This window comes from Alligator sinensis, unplaced genomic scaffold (assembly GCF_000455745.1).
Source record: "Alligator sinensis unplaced genomic scaffold, ASM45574v1 scaffold178_1, whole genome shotgun sequence".
NCBI lineage: Eukaryota > Metazoa > Chordata > Crocodylia > Alligatoridae > Alligator > Alligator sinensis.
The window spans coordinates 641,906-658,951 of record NW_005842031.1 but is presented as its reverse complement, the minus strand read 5'-3'; the positions used below and the strand labels follow the sequence as shown (position 1 = coordinate 658,951).

The window sequence follows — 17,046 nt, the reverse complement described above, 5'->3', positions numbered from 1 at the left end:
ACGTGCGCAGCAGGAAACACAATTAGGGGATCAGGAATGAGATCCTAAATCATGCCATACGGCCCATGCAGGGGGAGCCCAGGATCATGATACCCAGACTCCCTATGCACTGGCAAGTAGCAAGTCAGCTAGCTGATCAGTGCTCCCAGGCTTGGGAGGGCACCCTAGTCAAGGGCTGCAATGCACCTATGAAGCTAGGAGCCCCGAGCAGTTGACTGCTGCACCCAGCTCGAGGTTTGGTGCCCTGATGAGCAAGGCCGCACATTCGATTTAAGGTGGAATGGGAACCAACCACAAAATTATTAAACATTGTCTAATAACTTTGCGACTTATTCCCTGTTTTAATGCAGCATTAATTGCATGAACGTGGGGGTAAGTTACTACCTAAAGTATGATTAACTAGTTAATCACATTTGAAATATAACATCTGCCAGGGGCCCGAGTCTGTTAACCCTTGAAAATGTGAACTGCATATTTCTCCAAACCCTACCAGCTAGAGATTTGGCTTTTAAATGAACAAGGTAACAGTTTGTGGGGCACGGCTGACCATAACACTACCATACAATTGCCCAGTCTCAGCTCTGACTATTTCACAACCTTTGGTCTTGCATCATATTCACATACACAGGTCTGAGCAATCTAGACTCTGCAGGACAGACCAAATTAGTATTTTACATTCTTATATCAGTTTTCATCTTAAGTCGATGTAAACACAGAAAGTGTTATACAAGAATGGCAAATCAGCGGTCTGACTTGCTTGGTATCCTGTCCGTCAGTAGAAGGGGGGATATTTCTTTAACCCAAACAGATATATAGATAGATAGATTTTAATAACAACTCGAACAAAACTGCATAACATACCATCCATCCACCAGCCCTTCATTGACAAACCACGTGAGCTTTCTTTTAGATAGCACAGTATTGTTGAGGTTCAGACGGCTGTATTCCCAGATGTATGGCTTCCTTATACCCAAGGCTTCAATGATCCAGTAGAACTGTTCATCTCTGTCATGGTATTCTGTTGTTCTCAATGCATGTGTAACACCTTCAATACTGTCAACAATGGGGCAGGCGAAGTCATATGTAGGGTAAACCCTAAAAAGGGCAAAGCTTCAGTTAGTATGCCAAAAGACCATAGTTTACCTGAATTTTAAAGTCCAACACCTTTTAAGCTAAATGTTATTCTGATTTTTATTTTTTTATTTATTTTTTTTATAAACTTTCAAAAAATCCCAAGATTACTCCCAGGATTCTCAAGGCAAGAAACAGTTAAACTAGCACATGCACAAAAGACCCAAACAAAAATAAAACAATGTTTTCAATGCAAAAGGTAAAAAACAAAATCAAATACAATTCAGATACAGAGAAATTAAGGTAGTGAAGTATTTCAAGAAAAAGGAAGTTATGTACAATGTTTTCACATGCTTTCATAATGTGAATAAAAAAACTGCAGTGTCTACCTAGCTCAAAGTTCAAGTCAGATAAACTGGCACTGACTGATCAAATACAAATGGGAACATTTTGATCCTTTGAAACAAAGGAAACTCTACTCAGAGAGAATGGATGAAAATAGATGTTTCAGGTGAGCAGTGAACCATAGTCTTGTGCAGCTAAGTAGTCTTAGTTCAATATATGTGCTGTAACTCTGCATAGTGCATAAAAAGAGCGGTGCTATGAGAGAACAGAACTCGCTCAGGTAGTGCAGCTGAAGGATATAGCCAGTTAAGTTTAAGTTGTATTTAAGTTTTGAAACCTGAAGCAAACAAAATCCAATAATGCAGCTGCCTGAAATAGATTCAACATAGTTTGCTAAAATTTAGTAAAGGACAATGATGTTCTGTACTATTTACAAAAGGAGAACACCACTCATCTTGCAAAGATACAGAACAAGGACTCAGAATTCTTAGTAAAACATACTGTTCAGAAAGTGGCCACATGCAGGTTTTAAAAATATTTTGAATTTTTAGTGTCTTCAAAGAAGTTAACTACACATTCTGATTGAGAAGATGCTACAAAGACCCATGTAAATAAACAAGAAACCTGTCAAAATGTAGGAAACTCTGGAAAAGCAGCATAGCCAAAAAAAAACCCCAAAATCAATATGAACCCAAAGAGCACATACTTGTAGGTATTTCCAGTGCGTGGATGTGGCTGGTTTTTGCAACGATAAAGAGTTGGATCTCTCATACATCCATTGTTGCAACTCATGTCTATTTTTGCTCGTAGACAACAGGTTTGTCCATATTCTGTTCCCTTTTTCATTTCTTCCCACATTTCTAAATTCTTTTCTACAGCTAACAAACAAGAATTTTAAGATTTTCTTAAAATGTTACTCATCTGGCCATAGTAGCATATTTTGATTCCTGCATTAACAAATATCAATGTCACCCACTCTTTAGACCCAGTACAGTATAGTCCTGAATTTCTTTTACATATTCAGCATATAACATTAAAATCCAACGGCATGGCAGACATTACCGTGTACATGCAATAGGTCAATCATATATACAGAAAACTCATTTTATCTAGCTTTATAGATCAAAGCACTAATCATCATTTTATCTAGCTTTATAGATCAAAGCACTGCTCCCCTCAGCAGCCCCTGTGTCCCCACTGGCTTCCTATGCATTCACAGCAACTAAAAACAGGTAGTAAGATTAATCAATCACCCAAAATTGTATTTCACTAACAAAGGTAACAAAAGGTGGGAGCAGAGCCACAAAGTATCTTACAGTTATTTCTGTGTTTGGATTCTTTCCTCTGTTCACGCTCCATTTTCATTTGTTCTGCAGGAGTGTTATCCACATAAGCTTTCCCTTCTTGAATGAGCTTCTCTGCGTATTTCATTATTGTTTCAAAATGATCTGAGGTATATGTAAATTGATCTGGTTTGATGTGAAGCATCGCAACGTCTTCCAGAATAACCTGAAAAGTGTTGTTCTGTAATATTCATAACTGAAAAGAAACAGCTAACTGTTCACTCTATGTATGTTAAACTTTTTCAGTTTGAAATGACCCTTTTGCCAAAAGGCATCACTATATTAATACAAGACATGAATTAAAATAAACTGGACTAGTTTGCCGTTACTTCACAGAATTACATAAAGGAGACCCAGGATGATGCTTGCTGCAGAGCAAGAGAAACTGAAGCCTGGTATCCGCTCCTCCAAGAGAGAATGGGACAGGAAAAATCAGATAGGAAAAGCTGCCACCCTAAATTTTTGTTGCATGTTTAATCAAGTAAGAACAGCTGCAAGCCTCGAGCCACCTATATGAGGTTCCTCTATCCAGCCACCAGAAGCAGCATAAGGTGAAAATAGATATTTCAATTTTTGCTATCTCAAAGATTTTGCAAATATTAAGGCGGCGGCTATAAGGATACATTTTCGAAGAAAATTTAAAATACTTTTTACCTGCCTGGGCACCCGGGATATTTTATACGGTATTTCCTATATGAAGCGGGGATTTTTTAACACAAGTTATAGCAGAGGCGGGCAATTATTTTGGGTAGAGGGCTGCTTAGTGAGTTTTAGCAAGCCATCGAGGACAGATAAATATTAATTTTCTAAATTTTTAGGGGTCCCGTGGGCCAGATGGAATGGCCTGGCAAGCCACATCTGGCCTGCAGGCCGCATTTTGCCTACGCCTGAGTTATAGCCACTGAAGCCATCAGTGCTTTTAAATTAGAACTCTGGCTGCAATTTGTGGTTAGGCTATTTAAAATTCAATTCTCTAAACTGGTTGTTATCAAACATATAGGCAGCACAATAATGTGAAGCAAGTACTAAGGGGAGAAGATAAGGGGGTATTGGACCATAAAGTCTGGCTTTTAAGGGAAGTATAAGGCGTACTACTAATATAGATACACCTGTACATCTATACCAGTGATTCTCAACCAGGATGCTGCAGCACTGGGGCTCACAGGGCTAGCAGAAGGGGCTGCAGGGCAGATGGCTTTAGCCACTGTCGTACAAGACCCCAGTGGAACAGCTTTGGTGGCAGGGGCCACCACTGTTCCCTCACATACAGATCAGAGGTAGGGAGAGGACAGGTGGAGAGTGCAGAGCAGGTCTTGCTGCCCTTACCTAGCACCACCAAGTCAGTGGTTCTGAACCTTTTGAGCCTCAAAGTACCCCTAAATAACTTTTCCGAATTTAGAGTTAGCTCACTGATTCTCAACCAGAGTGCAACTACATACAGAGGAGTTATGTAGGGATGCTTTGAAGCTAAAATGGTTGAGAACCACTGGATCTATAGATACAATTCAAGGTAACTGCATGGTTTTCTTCCAGAAATGGCTTCCATTGTTCTCCACATACCTTTTCAAAGTCTTCTTTTTCTTTTTCAGGATTTGTGTCATCAAACCTCATGATGAGCTTTCCCTTAAAGTTAACCTGATAGTGTTGATTTAGCAGAGCAGCTTTTGCGTGACCAATATGTAAGTACCTAAAATAAAGATATTTCAGGGAAGAAAAAGAAATTAACAAAAATTTAAGTGTGAAATGTTTCTGTAAGCATACAACTTCCTAGCTTTTAAATTAATTCTTTCTTGTCTCACACCTCACAAAAGAAATGGAAATTTTAAAACCAGTTTATGCCATATCTGTATAAACTTTCTGTATAACAATTTAATCAGAGGTTTTCAAATCTCTAATATAAAACTCAATGAAAATGTATGACTAAAATTTCTCTTTGCAATTTCATAATCTATGTTTTAGCATAAGCCTATTTAGCTCTTTGTTGAAAAGCAACACAGTCAGCATTTTAGAAGTTCAGCTTGTTCAGAAGTACTTGCAGTGCAGTTATTCTGGGTAACTGGCAAAACATGAGCAATTCAGACTGGCTAGTAGATTCCTTAAAAAAAAAAAAAGAAAAGAAAAAGTAATCTATGTACTGGAGTACTGCCCATCAAGAATAACTGGGGGGGGGAGAAAGACACGACACGACAGACAGGGAAGCTTCGGGGGGGGTGGGGGGGGGGGGGGGAAAAGAGGAGGGGCGAAGCTTGCCCCGCCATCCCCTCCAAGGATGCCCTTTATTATAATTTATTTTATAGTAACAAAGGCACCAGCACCCACAAAAAACTCAGATTAACACAACTATTAAAAACTGCTTCTATACAATATTTCATTTTTCCAAAAATTAACATGTTACCTGTTATCTTACCTTCAGTTTACAACGAGGTGTATTTTTTAACAATATAAAACACCAAAAGCCACTTTTTCCACACAGTATTTGTCAAGTTACTCATTTTCTATACACACAAACTATTATTCAAATGTCACTTGTTTATTATATTCAAGTCACATAATGAGAAAGAGTACTGCAATGACCAAAAGTTACAAGAAGCTAAATAATGAGCCTACAGAAAAGTATTGATAATGAATTCTTTGTTTTCTCAGATTATTCTAAAAGGAAATGGGAGACTGAAAGCAGATTAAGAAATATTTTTAGGAGCTCATTTATTTTTTAAATATTATTTTAATGTTACTTACGAGATGAAGCTCCAAGGAAGAAAAAGATTGAGTGACCTTTGCTAAAAAGTTTTTTAAAAAGCATTTTTAGCTAAAAGGCAACTTTCAAGGTCACTTTAATGATGAAAGTGTCCTCCAACGTACACCAAATTTGTCCTCAACAAGCAAACCAACTGACCAACATCATCGTGACAGTTATTGAAAGCAAAGTGAGTAAAAACACAAACCATTCTTGAAACAAGTCATCTTACCCACTGGCCTCAGGAGGAAATCGTACAATAACCTTCCCCACCTCTGCACCTGGGAGTTCAACAAATTTCCCAACATCCTGTTTCTTCTCTGTTGCCTTAAAAATAGCAACATGATTAAACATTTTATGCAAACTGCACAACCAGACAAACGCCTGAAGAATTTTACCATATAATAAAATGTTACCATATAATAAGAACTTACCACGTTAGTCTTTGGTGTAGCAGCAGCCCACTTGGTACCCACTGACTGAAAGGCACACTGTGCTTCAAGAAAGTCATACCAGCGTTTCACATGGACTGGAGCTTTGTTTTGTTGCAACTCTTCCTGCCATATATTACTGCCTGTTTGGAAACAGACTATTTTTAAAGTTGTGAATTTACAATTGGATTAAATTTATAAATTATAACTTGATTAAAATATTCTGTACCATTTCTTTCATGAAAGCAATTTCTTGAACACAATGCATTTTTTTTCAGAGTAGATTTATGCTACAGGCTGCTGCTTTAACTGTGGTGGTAGCACTACTGACCCCCCTACTGTGGATGCAGCTCTGCTGACAGGAGTTTTTCCTGCTTTCATGCCAGTTTGCCTGAAAAGCAGGAGCTCTGCCAGCAGAAACCATCTTTTGCCAGGAGACCTGCATCTATCTCAAGGTTCTGCTGAAAGGGCTTTGTGATGTAGATAAGAACTTAAAGAATGCAGTCTTTCCTAGAGCCTTTCCCAAAATAGCATCAAGAAACATCTTCATTACTACCTGAACTAAAGTCCAGGATATCTGTTTTAAATATAGTGCTATGCTTACACCAACAGTCTCTCTCTCACAGCAAAGCTAATTAGCCTGTGCCTTGCACAGCATTAATGCAGCTACAGTACTTTGCCATGCCATTAGGCATGCACACAGTACAGTACAGACATACCCATACTGCTTCCAGGGAAACAAGAATATAAACTTCTCTGTACTGTACCTACTTCCAGGATGTACTTTGTAAAACTGAAGCCATGGAAAGTAAAACTAGGCCTCCAACTTACAAGGAGCAGTTGTAGCTAGGATGGACAAAGATTTTTGTGGGTGACATCTTTGATTGGATCAACTATATGTTTGGGAGGGAGATGGATGAGCTTTTGGGTACTACAGTACTCTTCTTAAGATCGCTGAGAAAGGGTACTGTGGTACCGAAAAGCTCATCTACATCCCTCTGCAACCACAACATTGATCCAATCAATAGTATCACTCACAAAAATCCTTGCCTCAAAATATGTTCTTAATGTCTTTCTAAAGGAAAAATGTTACTTTCAATTTCGAGTCTCAGAGCTGCAACTTCAGAAAGAGATCAGGCAAAATGTTAAACCATGCCGACATGGTTTACAGATTGGCATGTTATATCCAAGCTCGACTGGCATGAATAAGTGTCCAATAGACAATTATCAGTGTTACTACAGAATTTCATTTTAACAAGCTAACTCACTCACAGTTTAACATTATGAGAAAAATACAGAATACGTTTTAAGACACCATAGCAGATAAAACAATAATTGTTTTATTAATGCTATTTCACTAAAAAATTGTTTACAAAATTCTGTACTAATTCGCACTCTAACTAATCTCACACACACATTTAGCCAAGAATAATTTCTCATATTTTACAAAAAGACAAAAAAAGGCTACCATGTGCATTAAAAAAAAATATGAAAAAGAGTATTATCAATCACAACAGTGTAAGCTGTATTTAAGAAATATAAAAAATTATTTTTAAAAGGATTTAACCTAAGACACAAACCCTCATGTTTACCAGTCCATAATTACAGTCCACCTTGCTCTTATATATTCCTGCCTATTAAATTGTTGCTAAGACTAAAGGGAACAGATTTAAACAGTATGCCAAATTTGCAAACCTGCTACAACACTTGCATAACTATTAATACCTTTTAGTACAGCCCAGACACACAAGTCTGCCAGACTCAGGGAATTCCCAACCAAATAGGTTCTCAGAGACAAGCAGTGATTGAGTTCATGGATTGCTGAAGGGAACTGGGATGGAGCAGATAACTTTGTAGCACTGAATTCCAGCCAATGGTCAATCTAATTTTAATGAACAAAGAAATACAGATAACATTTAAATAGGTAAAGACATTCTTATTGATAAAAGTAAAAAAAAAAGCACAACCAAGTTTATTAAAAGATACAAAGTATTAATTAGGGCACTGAATACAAATACTTTTGGGGGGGATATTGGAGAACCTAGAGTTTAGGGGTTGGCAATCTATGGCCCGCAGGCTGGATCCAACCTGTGGAGCTATTTGATCGAATTGCACACGTGGGGCTTTGGCAGCAGTCGCTTCCCTGTGTTGCTGCAGGGAGAAGCAGCAGGTGTCATTGTCTGGTGCTTTTCCCTGTGTTGCCATGGGGAAAAGTGTAGGTGGCAGCTGGGCCCTACGGGTCACAACATCTAATACTCTAAAAAGGTTGCCAACTGCTGCCCTAATTCATAGCGTAAGGTTCATGAACTATTCACAGTTTACCAACAATATAATCTGGGGTTAATGCAGAGTTGAGTTACAAGCTTAAGGAAAATTTCTACCCTCAGACTGGACTCAGACTGCTGTCACTGACATTCATGAAATTATTCCAGATTTACACAGGTATAATGGAACATTTGATCTCTGATGACCAGCAATCTAAGCCTGTGCCTTAATCTAAAAGATGACATTACTTCCACACCTTTAAACTGTGGCCTTTTAGACAAAACATTACAAAAAGCTAATGACTTTAGCTTCTCCTAACACATATAATTTAAAAAAACAAACAAACAAACAAACAATGGAACTAACCTGCTCCTTCAAATCAAGAAATGGCAAGATTCACTAGTGGCATTATACATGAAGTACCTGAAAATTGAGTTCTGTGTTCCATTTGATTCCCTCTTAATCCTGGCAAGCTACTAAATAACTTAAATTCTACACCAACTTTCCCCACATCTTTTTTACCCTGTTCTTTTAGTCTTCCCTTTTCAACTCCCCTGCCCCCGCTCAAAAGATTGTTTCTATAAAGAAAGAAACATGTCACTATTTCTCAATGTTTCAATCTCTAAGACTCAGTCCCTCAGTTGTGATTAATGGCACAGCTTAACTGACTTCAATGAAGCCACACACATTTTACCAGCTGAGGGTTTGGTTACACGTGTACAAACTTAATATCTCAGTTGTGAAGTCTCTCATACATATGGAATGGCTTTAGGACTGTAAGAGTTCTGTGAACTGCATTAGGAATACTTCTAACTGTCAAGCCAACGTGGCAGGCACAGATGTAATCAAAGAGCTACAGAATTCAACTCTCTCACTTGCAATTACATCCAAAAATATTCCTACCACAAATGCAGTGGTCATAAAATTTTTTAAAACACATTTTTTCTTTTGGGGAGGGGGGAATAAAACCCCAAAAGTTGAGAGACGTATTTCATCAGAATTATTGATCTTGCAAACATGTTTTTGGAGTGCAAATGTTTTGCACCTAAATCAGAAATATTGATTGATAATCTAATTTGAGTTAGAAAAGTTAATGGATTTAACCACAAAGAAACAGAAGCCATTCTGGGCAATACACTAAAGCAGCACTTTCTTCTTGCATCAAAAAAACCCCAAACCAAACAGTTCCGAGGCTTAGATGAAAATCTCTCTCTGATCTAAAAGGAATGTGGGAAAGCAGGGAAGCATTAATGTCCTCTAAATTCACAGGAAACAATTCTGTGACTTCTATCCATCTTAGGCATCACCTTTAAAATTCAACACATTCTGGGCTGGACTCAGTGCTAAGTTCATATATCAAGTCCTGATATTAAGGTAACTAAGAAAGGTCTTTTGTGAGGAAAGTTTAGGGTCATTTTTAGCTTTCATTTTGGAGAAACTTGAGAATCTAGGGTATCCCAGGAAGTAGTTTTTCCAAACTGGCAAAAGCTGGCCAGACTCCCAGATGAGAATGCATCCTGCCCAGCTGCACTGCAGAGATCAAGAATCAGGAGCAATTTTTGGCCCAGCATTTCACAAGGCAAAAAGAGAACCAATATGGTACTTGGGGATACAAATCAGAGAGATCTCTACGAAGCAGTTAATTTGGCGCTCACAGTTTACTCAGCTGCACAGCTTTAAATCACAATAGCTGCCAGCTACAAAGCAAGGAAAACACATAACCTATCAAAGACTTTTAATGTAAAAATCAAGTATGCATAACTGTCTCACCTCTGTGTGCTCCAAAAGATTTGAACCATATAGCCCAGCAGAAGTGGCAACTCTAGCAAGATAGCGGGCTATAGAATTTGCATCAGTGAATGTAACATGACTAAAAAACAAAAATTAAAGATGCATTAGTCTAGTATCAGCAACTGATATACTATTATACACAAATTATTCTAAAGATATTAAATAAGCCATCAAACATTTTTGGATGAAACAGTGGACATAAAGTTACCAGAACGATAAAAACACATTGCAGTGAAACATTATTCACCCCCAACCTTCTAGCAGATCACACCACTGTTAAATGAAGGGTTAACTGAACTAATTACATGGCCAAAAGTAATTCATAATGACATAACAGGAACATTGACTCTACTGCACCCGAGAACTGACAGAATGCAGAGGTACTGCCAAGACTCTAGTACACAAGGAGTTAATTTTCTTTTTTTCTTCTTTAGGTGTCTGTACAAAGAGCAGGACTTTCTAAAAAAGGGGGGCTTTTGGAAACGCACAGTGGAGAATGCATAGCTCCTTATCCAGGCTGAGGGATGGGGTTGATCCCACATCAAAGCAAATATCCTTCAATTTGTTATCCATTTTGCTTCTTGTTCACTGCTTTGATTTGTATTTATAAGGATTCCCTCATGCTGAACAGGCTGTTTAAACTCAGTTTCCCCACTGATTTAAAGGTTGCTGCAGAACATATTTCTTTCTGTATTTTGCCATCCCTTCAATTGCTCCTACACTGTCCACATGGGAGTAGAACTACACCAACTGTGATATAGATCATTATTTGCATTACAGCTGTTTCTAGAGGCCACACATGAGTTCTGTATGTAGGCTGAGAGAGCGTTTCTCCAATTACAATCTACATAGGCACCAAAATACAAGGGGACTTGCCAAGGTCACACTGCAGGTCTGTGACTGTGCAAACAGCTGGTGCTGCCTCATTTTGGATGCTAGTGCAGACAGGGGCCCACTAATGGCAAACATTCCAAGAGATGGAAGCTATCTGAAAAGCATATTTGTTTTAATGGCTCATCCTCTCCCATTACATCCAATCATCTAACCATGCCCAATCTCCTATTCTTAAGGTTTCTAGCTTCAAAATTAAATTTTAACAGGCTATGAAAATGTTCATATCAATACTCACAGGGAAGCTCTGAGACTTTGTCACCACCCCCCCTTTTTTTTTTTTTTTAGCTAAGATGTGCATCATAACAGGAAACAGTTTCTGCTTAGCTCTCACAACCAATTTCCAGAAACTTGCAAATTTGTTAGTTCCCCGTTTTCCTAAATACTAATTAAATGGCAAGAAAAAGATGTAAATGTTTTATTCTACTAGCTATCAGATATGCAAATATGATCTACAGAAGGGCAATGGACTGGAACTCAGAAGACTGGATTCTGTTTCTTATTCTGCCACCACTTGGCTGAGCGACCTTGGGCAAGTCGCTTCCTTTCGTCACTTGTAAAGGAGGATAAGCACTATAAAGTGATTTTATGTCTACTGATGAAAAGCAATAGACATGATGCTATAAAGCTAACAATTATTCATCATCATTGCTTTTATCTACATTATGTGCACTGCTGACTCAGCAATATTTGGCGGTGCTGAAACCTAAAAAAAAGTACATTGTTGCCCACAGCTTGAGTACAGATGCCAATCCATTCTAGGGTGTGCAAACTCCAAACTCCCATCCCCTTCACTGAGAGTTGTGTGTGTACAAATAGTATGACAACCCAAATGGACAAGCATGTTAACAAACACCATAATAAAAAATGCATTGCAAACAAAGACTTGGGAGGCACAGCTTTGTGTGTCTGCTGATCTCAGGAAGGGTTTACTCAAAGCATATAATGCATCTTATTCAATATTATTATTTTTGCTTCAGGGCACCACAATTCTGGCTTCCCTTCACTTCAAAACTGGAAAGAACAGGATCAAATCACTTTTAAATATTAAGGAAAATTAAAGTTTAGGGCACTTAACATGCACAATAAGAGTCACCAACAAACTGAGTAAGTTTTTCCCTTTGATACAAATTGATGCATTAATCAAGGTAACTATTCAATTGTTTACAATTATTTTCTCCAATATTCACTTTGATGCATTAAAACAAGGAAGAATTTGAGTCCAGGATTTGGCATTTTTCCTTCCTGTGCCTCTAGACTACAGGACATGGAAGTTTAATAAGTATAGCATAACCTGTTGCTATTTTGTGCCGAAGTCAGTTTTGCCATAAAACTTACAAGACTTAAGTGATAATTCTGTGTGCTTTCTCTAAATTCTTTCCCCTACACCAAGCCTAAGGTGGCTACAAAAGCATTTTGATGCCATAGTCTGTGATAAAGCAGATCAACTTTTGAGAGAGAAAAGCAGAAAGTTCTTAAGTAATATGAAAAACAAGAGTGAAGACGGTTGCTTTAAGCTGCATCTTGCCTATGGTTGCAAAACCAATTTAAATTATTTATTGTCTTTAAAAAAGAATATCCCTTTCCCATTTCAGGATGAAATGCCTTCAACATCCTTCCTTCTTAAAAAAAACAAAACAAACAAACAAACAACGTAATAACTTACATCCCCAACTAGTAGCAGCAGCTATTAATTCCGACCTGTGCATTAAAACATAGCTAGTAAAAAATAGCAAGGAATTTTATGGGAAAGGACATGAACAGACACAGCAGCGAAAATCTGAATGCCAGAAGGCAGGGAGAAGCAGCAGTAGTGCAGGCACAGCGTCAACCCCCTACCCTCTACCCCACCTCAACTCTTCTGTAGCTGAAGCTGCACTCACACTACAGCCTTTGGGGAGGTGGAAGGAGAGAAGTAGCAACAGCACAGGTACAGCTTCCAGCTCCCCAACCCCAGTTCAGCTCCTCACTAAAAAGTCCTAACATGGGCATAAGCATAGGCCAGGGGTGCGCAATTATTTTGGGCGGAGGGCTGCTTACTGAGTTTTGGCAAGTCATCAAGGGCCGTATGACAGGCCGCCAGGGGCAGATAAATATTAATTTTCTAAATTTTTTAGGGGTCCCGCAGGCCGGATGGAATGTCCTGATGGGCCGCATCTGGCCCATGGGACACATTTTGCCCACCCCTGGCATAGGCAAAGGCCTTTGGCTCCACGAGCCAGATCCAGTCCAGAGGCCATATTATGCCAACCTGTATGTTAGGCTGCAGTTTGGTGCCTATGAAAGGAAACTGGGATCTTTAGATGATATGCAGAGTCATCAGGATGTAACAAAATTTTCTGTTTGAAATGTTATGTTTCAAAATATGCTAAACACTTATTCTAAGTCTAGACATTTGGAACTATTTCATCTTGCAATACTTTTCAACTTGCTAGTTGGAAGAAAATCTGTAATCAGATGTTTACTAGTGTTTAAGAGATTACTTTTAAGAGCAAGCTTAAAACATACCCCATACTTGAAGCAAGCAGGCTGCTTCCTGCAAATGGAAGTCTGAAATATTCCAAGTGATTTTCAAACTGTGCCAAGATGAAGTAGTTTCAGCACCTCAACAGCACAGAATCCATTTACCAAAAGCATTAGCCCAGAGACCAGTTTAGCTGATGCTTCTCAATTTACAAGTACCATTTTAAGAGATACCGATGTTACAGGAAATCAATTTAAAAATGATTATACAGTTCAAGAGAAATAACGGTTAATGCGATTTTGAAGGAACAATCACTCTTCATGTAGGAAGAATAAGAATACTAAGTAGCAGCATGTTCCTTTGGGAGGGGCCAAAGGAATATCAGAAGTGACTTGCTTTTTACATCAAACAAGAAATGAAGCAGGTTATTTCAAAGGCTGCAAAAGTAAGTACAGAAGGCTCCATGATTGTTCCGATATATGGTATGGATACATATACAATAGTCCCAAAACACCGAGCCATCTTAATCAATTTCTTACTCTTGAAGAATATAAATTGGTGAATGCTCCTGGAGGAAGGAAACACCGAGTTACAATTTCTTTCAACTGTTCTCATAGTTATTACTTTCACTGACAGACTAACCCCAGTATAGATGAAATCTTAATACAACCTACAGTATTTCTACCAATTGCATCATAATTCAAAATCATCACTCTAATCCTGCAACTGCACATGACAGATAACATCATATTACGCCCTACTATTTAGATAACTAAAAGGAACGCACTGATGTTCAAAGTGATAGTCGTTTTGTGAGATGTGCTGCACATATTCTATACATCTCCAACATGTACAGGGGATGTTTACCAAAGCATCACATAAGCAGGAGAGGTGAATGTTGGTCAGTGGTGATTAAGATATTCTCCTAAGTATCCCTTTCCTGGATAGCTCCCTCCTTTTAAAAATTACTATAAATAAGTATTTTTATTTTATACTTTTACTGGAAAACACATTTTTTCCTTACAAGAGCAAGACTGTATATAATCTGAAAAAATGAATGCACCAGGGGCCTAAAACACGTATAGAAAAAGTATTTAGTGCTTATAACCAGAAGTCTTAATCTTTCATTTAGAATTTGATCATAAAAAACTGAAATCATTTACATAATACAAGATAAAAATAACTGAAGACCTTTCTTACTTAGCAGTCACCTTTACAAAGTGTTTTATTTATTTCATGAGCCACAGGAAGCTTGAGGTTGAAGCTAGGAAAGACCCCAGCACTTTAAGTCAAAACTTACAGAACAGCGTGTCATTTATTCTAACTAAAAGCTACCACTTTTCTTCCATTTCAGCAGAGGAGGGCACATAGGGCTAGAACCATTACAAGCCTCTGGAAGGAAAAAGCCTTAATATGGCCATACAGTCTTAGATATGGCGCCATTATCAGAGCCTCAAAAATATAACAGCCCCACACACCTACATTTTTTCTGCACTACTCTGCAATTGTGAAACAACATGTGTTTGTGTTGTACCTTTTGACCTAAACTGTACTGATTAGAGGTCGCCAGCAGAATTCCTCATAAAATTCTAATTACTCAGCAGTTTTCCAGCACGTGCCTAGGGAGAAGCAGGGATGGAAAGCTACTAATCTAGTGACAGTTTTGAAGGCCAACTTCTTATCCTTCATGGCTAGAAGAATGCCCCCCTCCCCCACGGAAGACCCATTCATCCCAGAATTCTATTGATAGAATTGCATAGAATGGCCAGGATAAATCTGAACAAAATGGATGTCGCTCCAGTGCCATCGGAGTTGTTCCTGCAAGAAATGTGGCCTTATGAAAGTCATAGCACATCAAGTGATAACATACCTGAAAATGTGTATTATCAGTATTTAAAGGAAACAAATCTAAAAATATTTACTCTAAGACAAAGGCAGTCTAAATTTAGAAAGAGAAGGATATGAAGTTACTGTCCATAAGAAAGCAGTTTTCTAAATTAGCTTTGTAGAAATTTTAATCTGAATACAGGCAGTCCTCGCACTTACGGTGGGTTTCATTCCTCAAAAAGGCGCTGCAAGTCAAAACGATGCAAGTCAAATCTGATTTTCCCACAGAAACAATTTTATAATAAGGGGTTACGTTCCTGACCAAGGGCCTGATGCCCTACTTTTTAGAGAAATTACCATAAACATCATATTTAAATCAACTATAAATGATACACACTGTACATAGCAAAGCTTTCTAAAGTGTACTGTATATAAATCGACTAAACAGGGCAATACAGTAGCTAATCACATAAAATTTTATTTAATCAGAAGGGTCATGGAATTCAGAAGGGCTTCTTTGGGGGAGATTTTGGGTAGACTTAGGGCCACCTGATGGCTTTTTGAGAAACTGATCCAGGGATGTTTGCTTTGCTGCCCTCTTTTTCTCATTGTAAATTTCCCCGTAGTGCGGTATGTGCGAGGATCCAACGCTGTAAGTAGTAACACAGGTGTAAGTGGCAGAGCACCAAAAGTGCAAATCACCGTAAGTTGAAACACCGTTAAGTCGAGGACTGCCTGTACCATACTAAAGAGTTAAGTAGCACTTTCCTGAAATAAAATCATGCATCCACCTCTGGGGAACAATACAGTAAACGTAAAACAATAAAATCCTTCATGCACAATTATGCAAATGTATGTGTACACACAAAACTATACTTGCCTTTGCCGTATAAATATTTATATTTATGCTTGTTTATCAAAATATAAATCCTATAATATGCACCATCACATGGAGATTAATTCTTAGATGATACAGTAACGAGCAACATAGATGAAAACAAGCTAAATGGGTTAAACCTTAGTGTCATATGTAAAAGCAGCAAATGTCTAGCAAACTCCTTTCTAAAACAAGTTTTCATCCTGTTCTTTTAGAAAAGATGAAAACTAGTAAAAATGTCAAGTACTGCAACTGTATTGGAAAAATAGACAATAGTATGATAAATAGTGATGTACCTTTTCTCTCCCTCTTCCCTACCTACAAAAAAATAATACCTATCAACATTAACTTAATTTGGTATTTAAAAGTGATGACCCAAAGATGATGGCAGAGATGCTAAGTCACTTACTCAGATATACGGAGGACGGTCTCTTTGCCTTCTTCAACTAAAATTTCAAAATCGTTCTTCACATGCTCTACAGTCAGCAAGGCTCCTAAAGAAAGAAAATATATTGGTATTTTTTCAGAGTAAGGAATATTTAATAGGTTGCAACAAAGTAATTATATTCCCTATTCATGATCACTGCCTTCAAACTGTGGGAAGAAATCAATGTTCAGTCCTATACATAAGAGGCTTCTTTTTCCTGGAAGCCCTCACAGACCAGAAAATAAAGAGGATAAAAGCCTGCAGTGACTTCAGCAAGGACTGGCTGAAATATATTTGCCTCCTAAGGGTATAAAATGAATTCATCTAAATCTACTAAGCTAAAGAAGAGACTCAAATTGCCAAACCTGAGCAGTGCACTCATCTACTCCTTCAACATAAGCTTGCCTTATGCCTCTTAGCAGTAGCATCTATGAGTACTTTATTTAACAACACACAGAGTTGTGTGCCAACACAACTAAAGAAACTGCTAAAGAAACTGAACACCTTGGACAAATGCCTTTGCATCCGATACCTGACCTGCACTAACATTTTAGTCAATCTCTACTGTGTATTCAACATG

At 38.1% G+C, this 17,046-nt stretch overlaps 1 protein-coding gene across 4 annotated transcripts in view; it reads right to left on the bottom strand.

The window, feature by feature from the left end:
• EPRS (glutamyl-prolyl-tRNA synthetase) overlaps positions 1 to 17,046 on the bottom strand; it is a 55,654-nt gene that overhangs the window by 35,869 nt on the left and 2,739 nt on the right. For all 4 annotated transcript variants that reach the window (XM_014519323.2, XM_025202567.1, XM_014519324.2 and 1 more), the window contains exons 2-10: positions 16,449 to 16,533; positions 9,960 to 10,059; positions 7,650 to 7,806; positions 5,928 to 6,067; positions 5,726 to 5,820; positions 4,320 to 4,446; positions 2,733 to 2,925; positions 2,123 to 2,294; positions 862 to 1,095 (exon numbers count right to left, since the gene is read on the bottom strand). In XM_014519323.2, the coding sequence (XP_014374809.1) occupies positions 862 to 1,095; positions 2,123 to 2,294; positions 2,733 to 2,925; positions 4,320 to 4,446; positions 5,726 to 5,820; positions 5,928 to 6,067; positions 7,650 to 7,806; positions 9,960 to 10,059; positions 16,449 to 16,533 (1,303 nt within the window). The remainder of the gene's footprint in view (positions 1 to 861; positions 1,096 to 2,122; positions 2,295 to 2,732; positions 2,926 to 4,319; positions 4,447 to 5,725; positions 5,821 to 5,927; positions 6,068 to 7,649; positions 7,807 to 9,959; positions 10,060 to 16,448; positions 16,534 to 17,046) is intronic.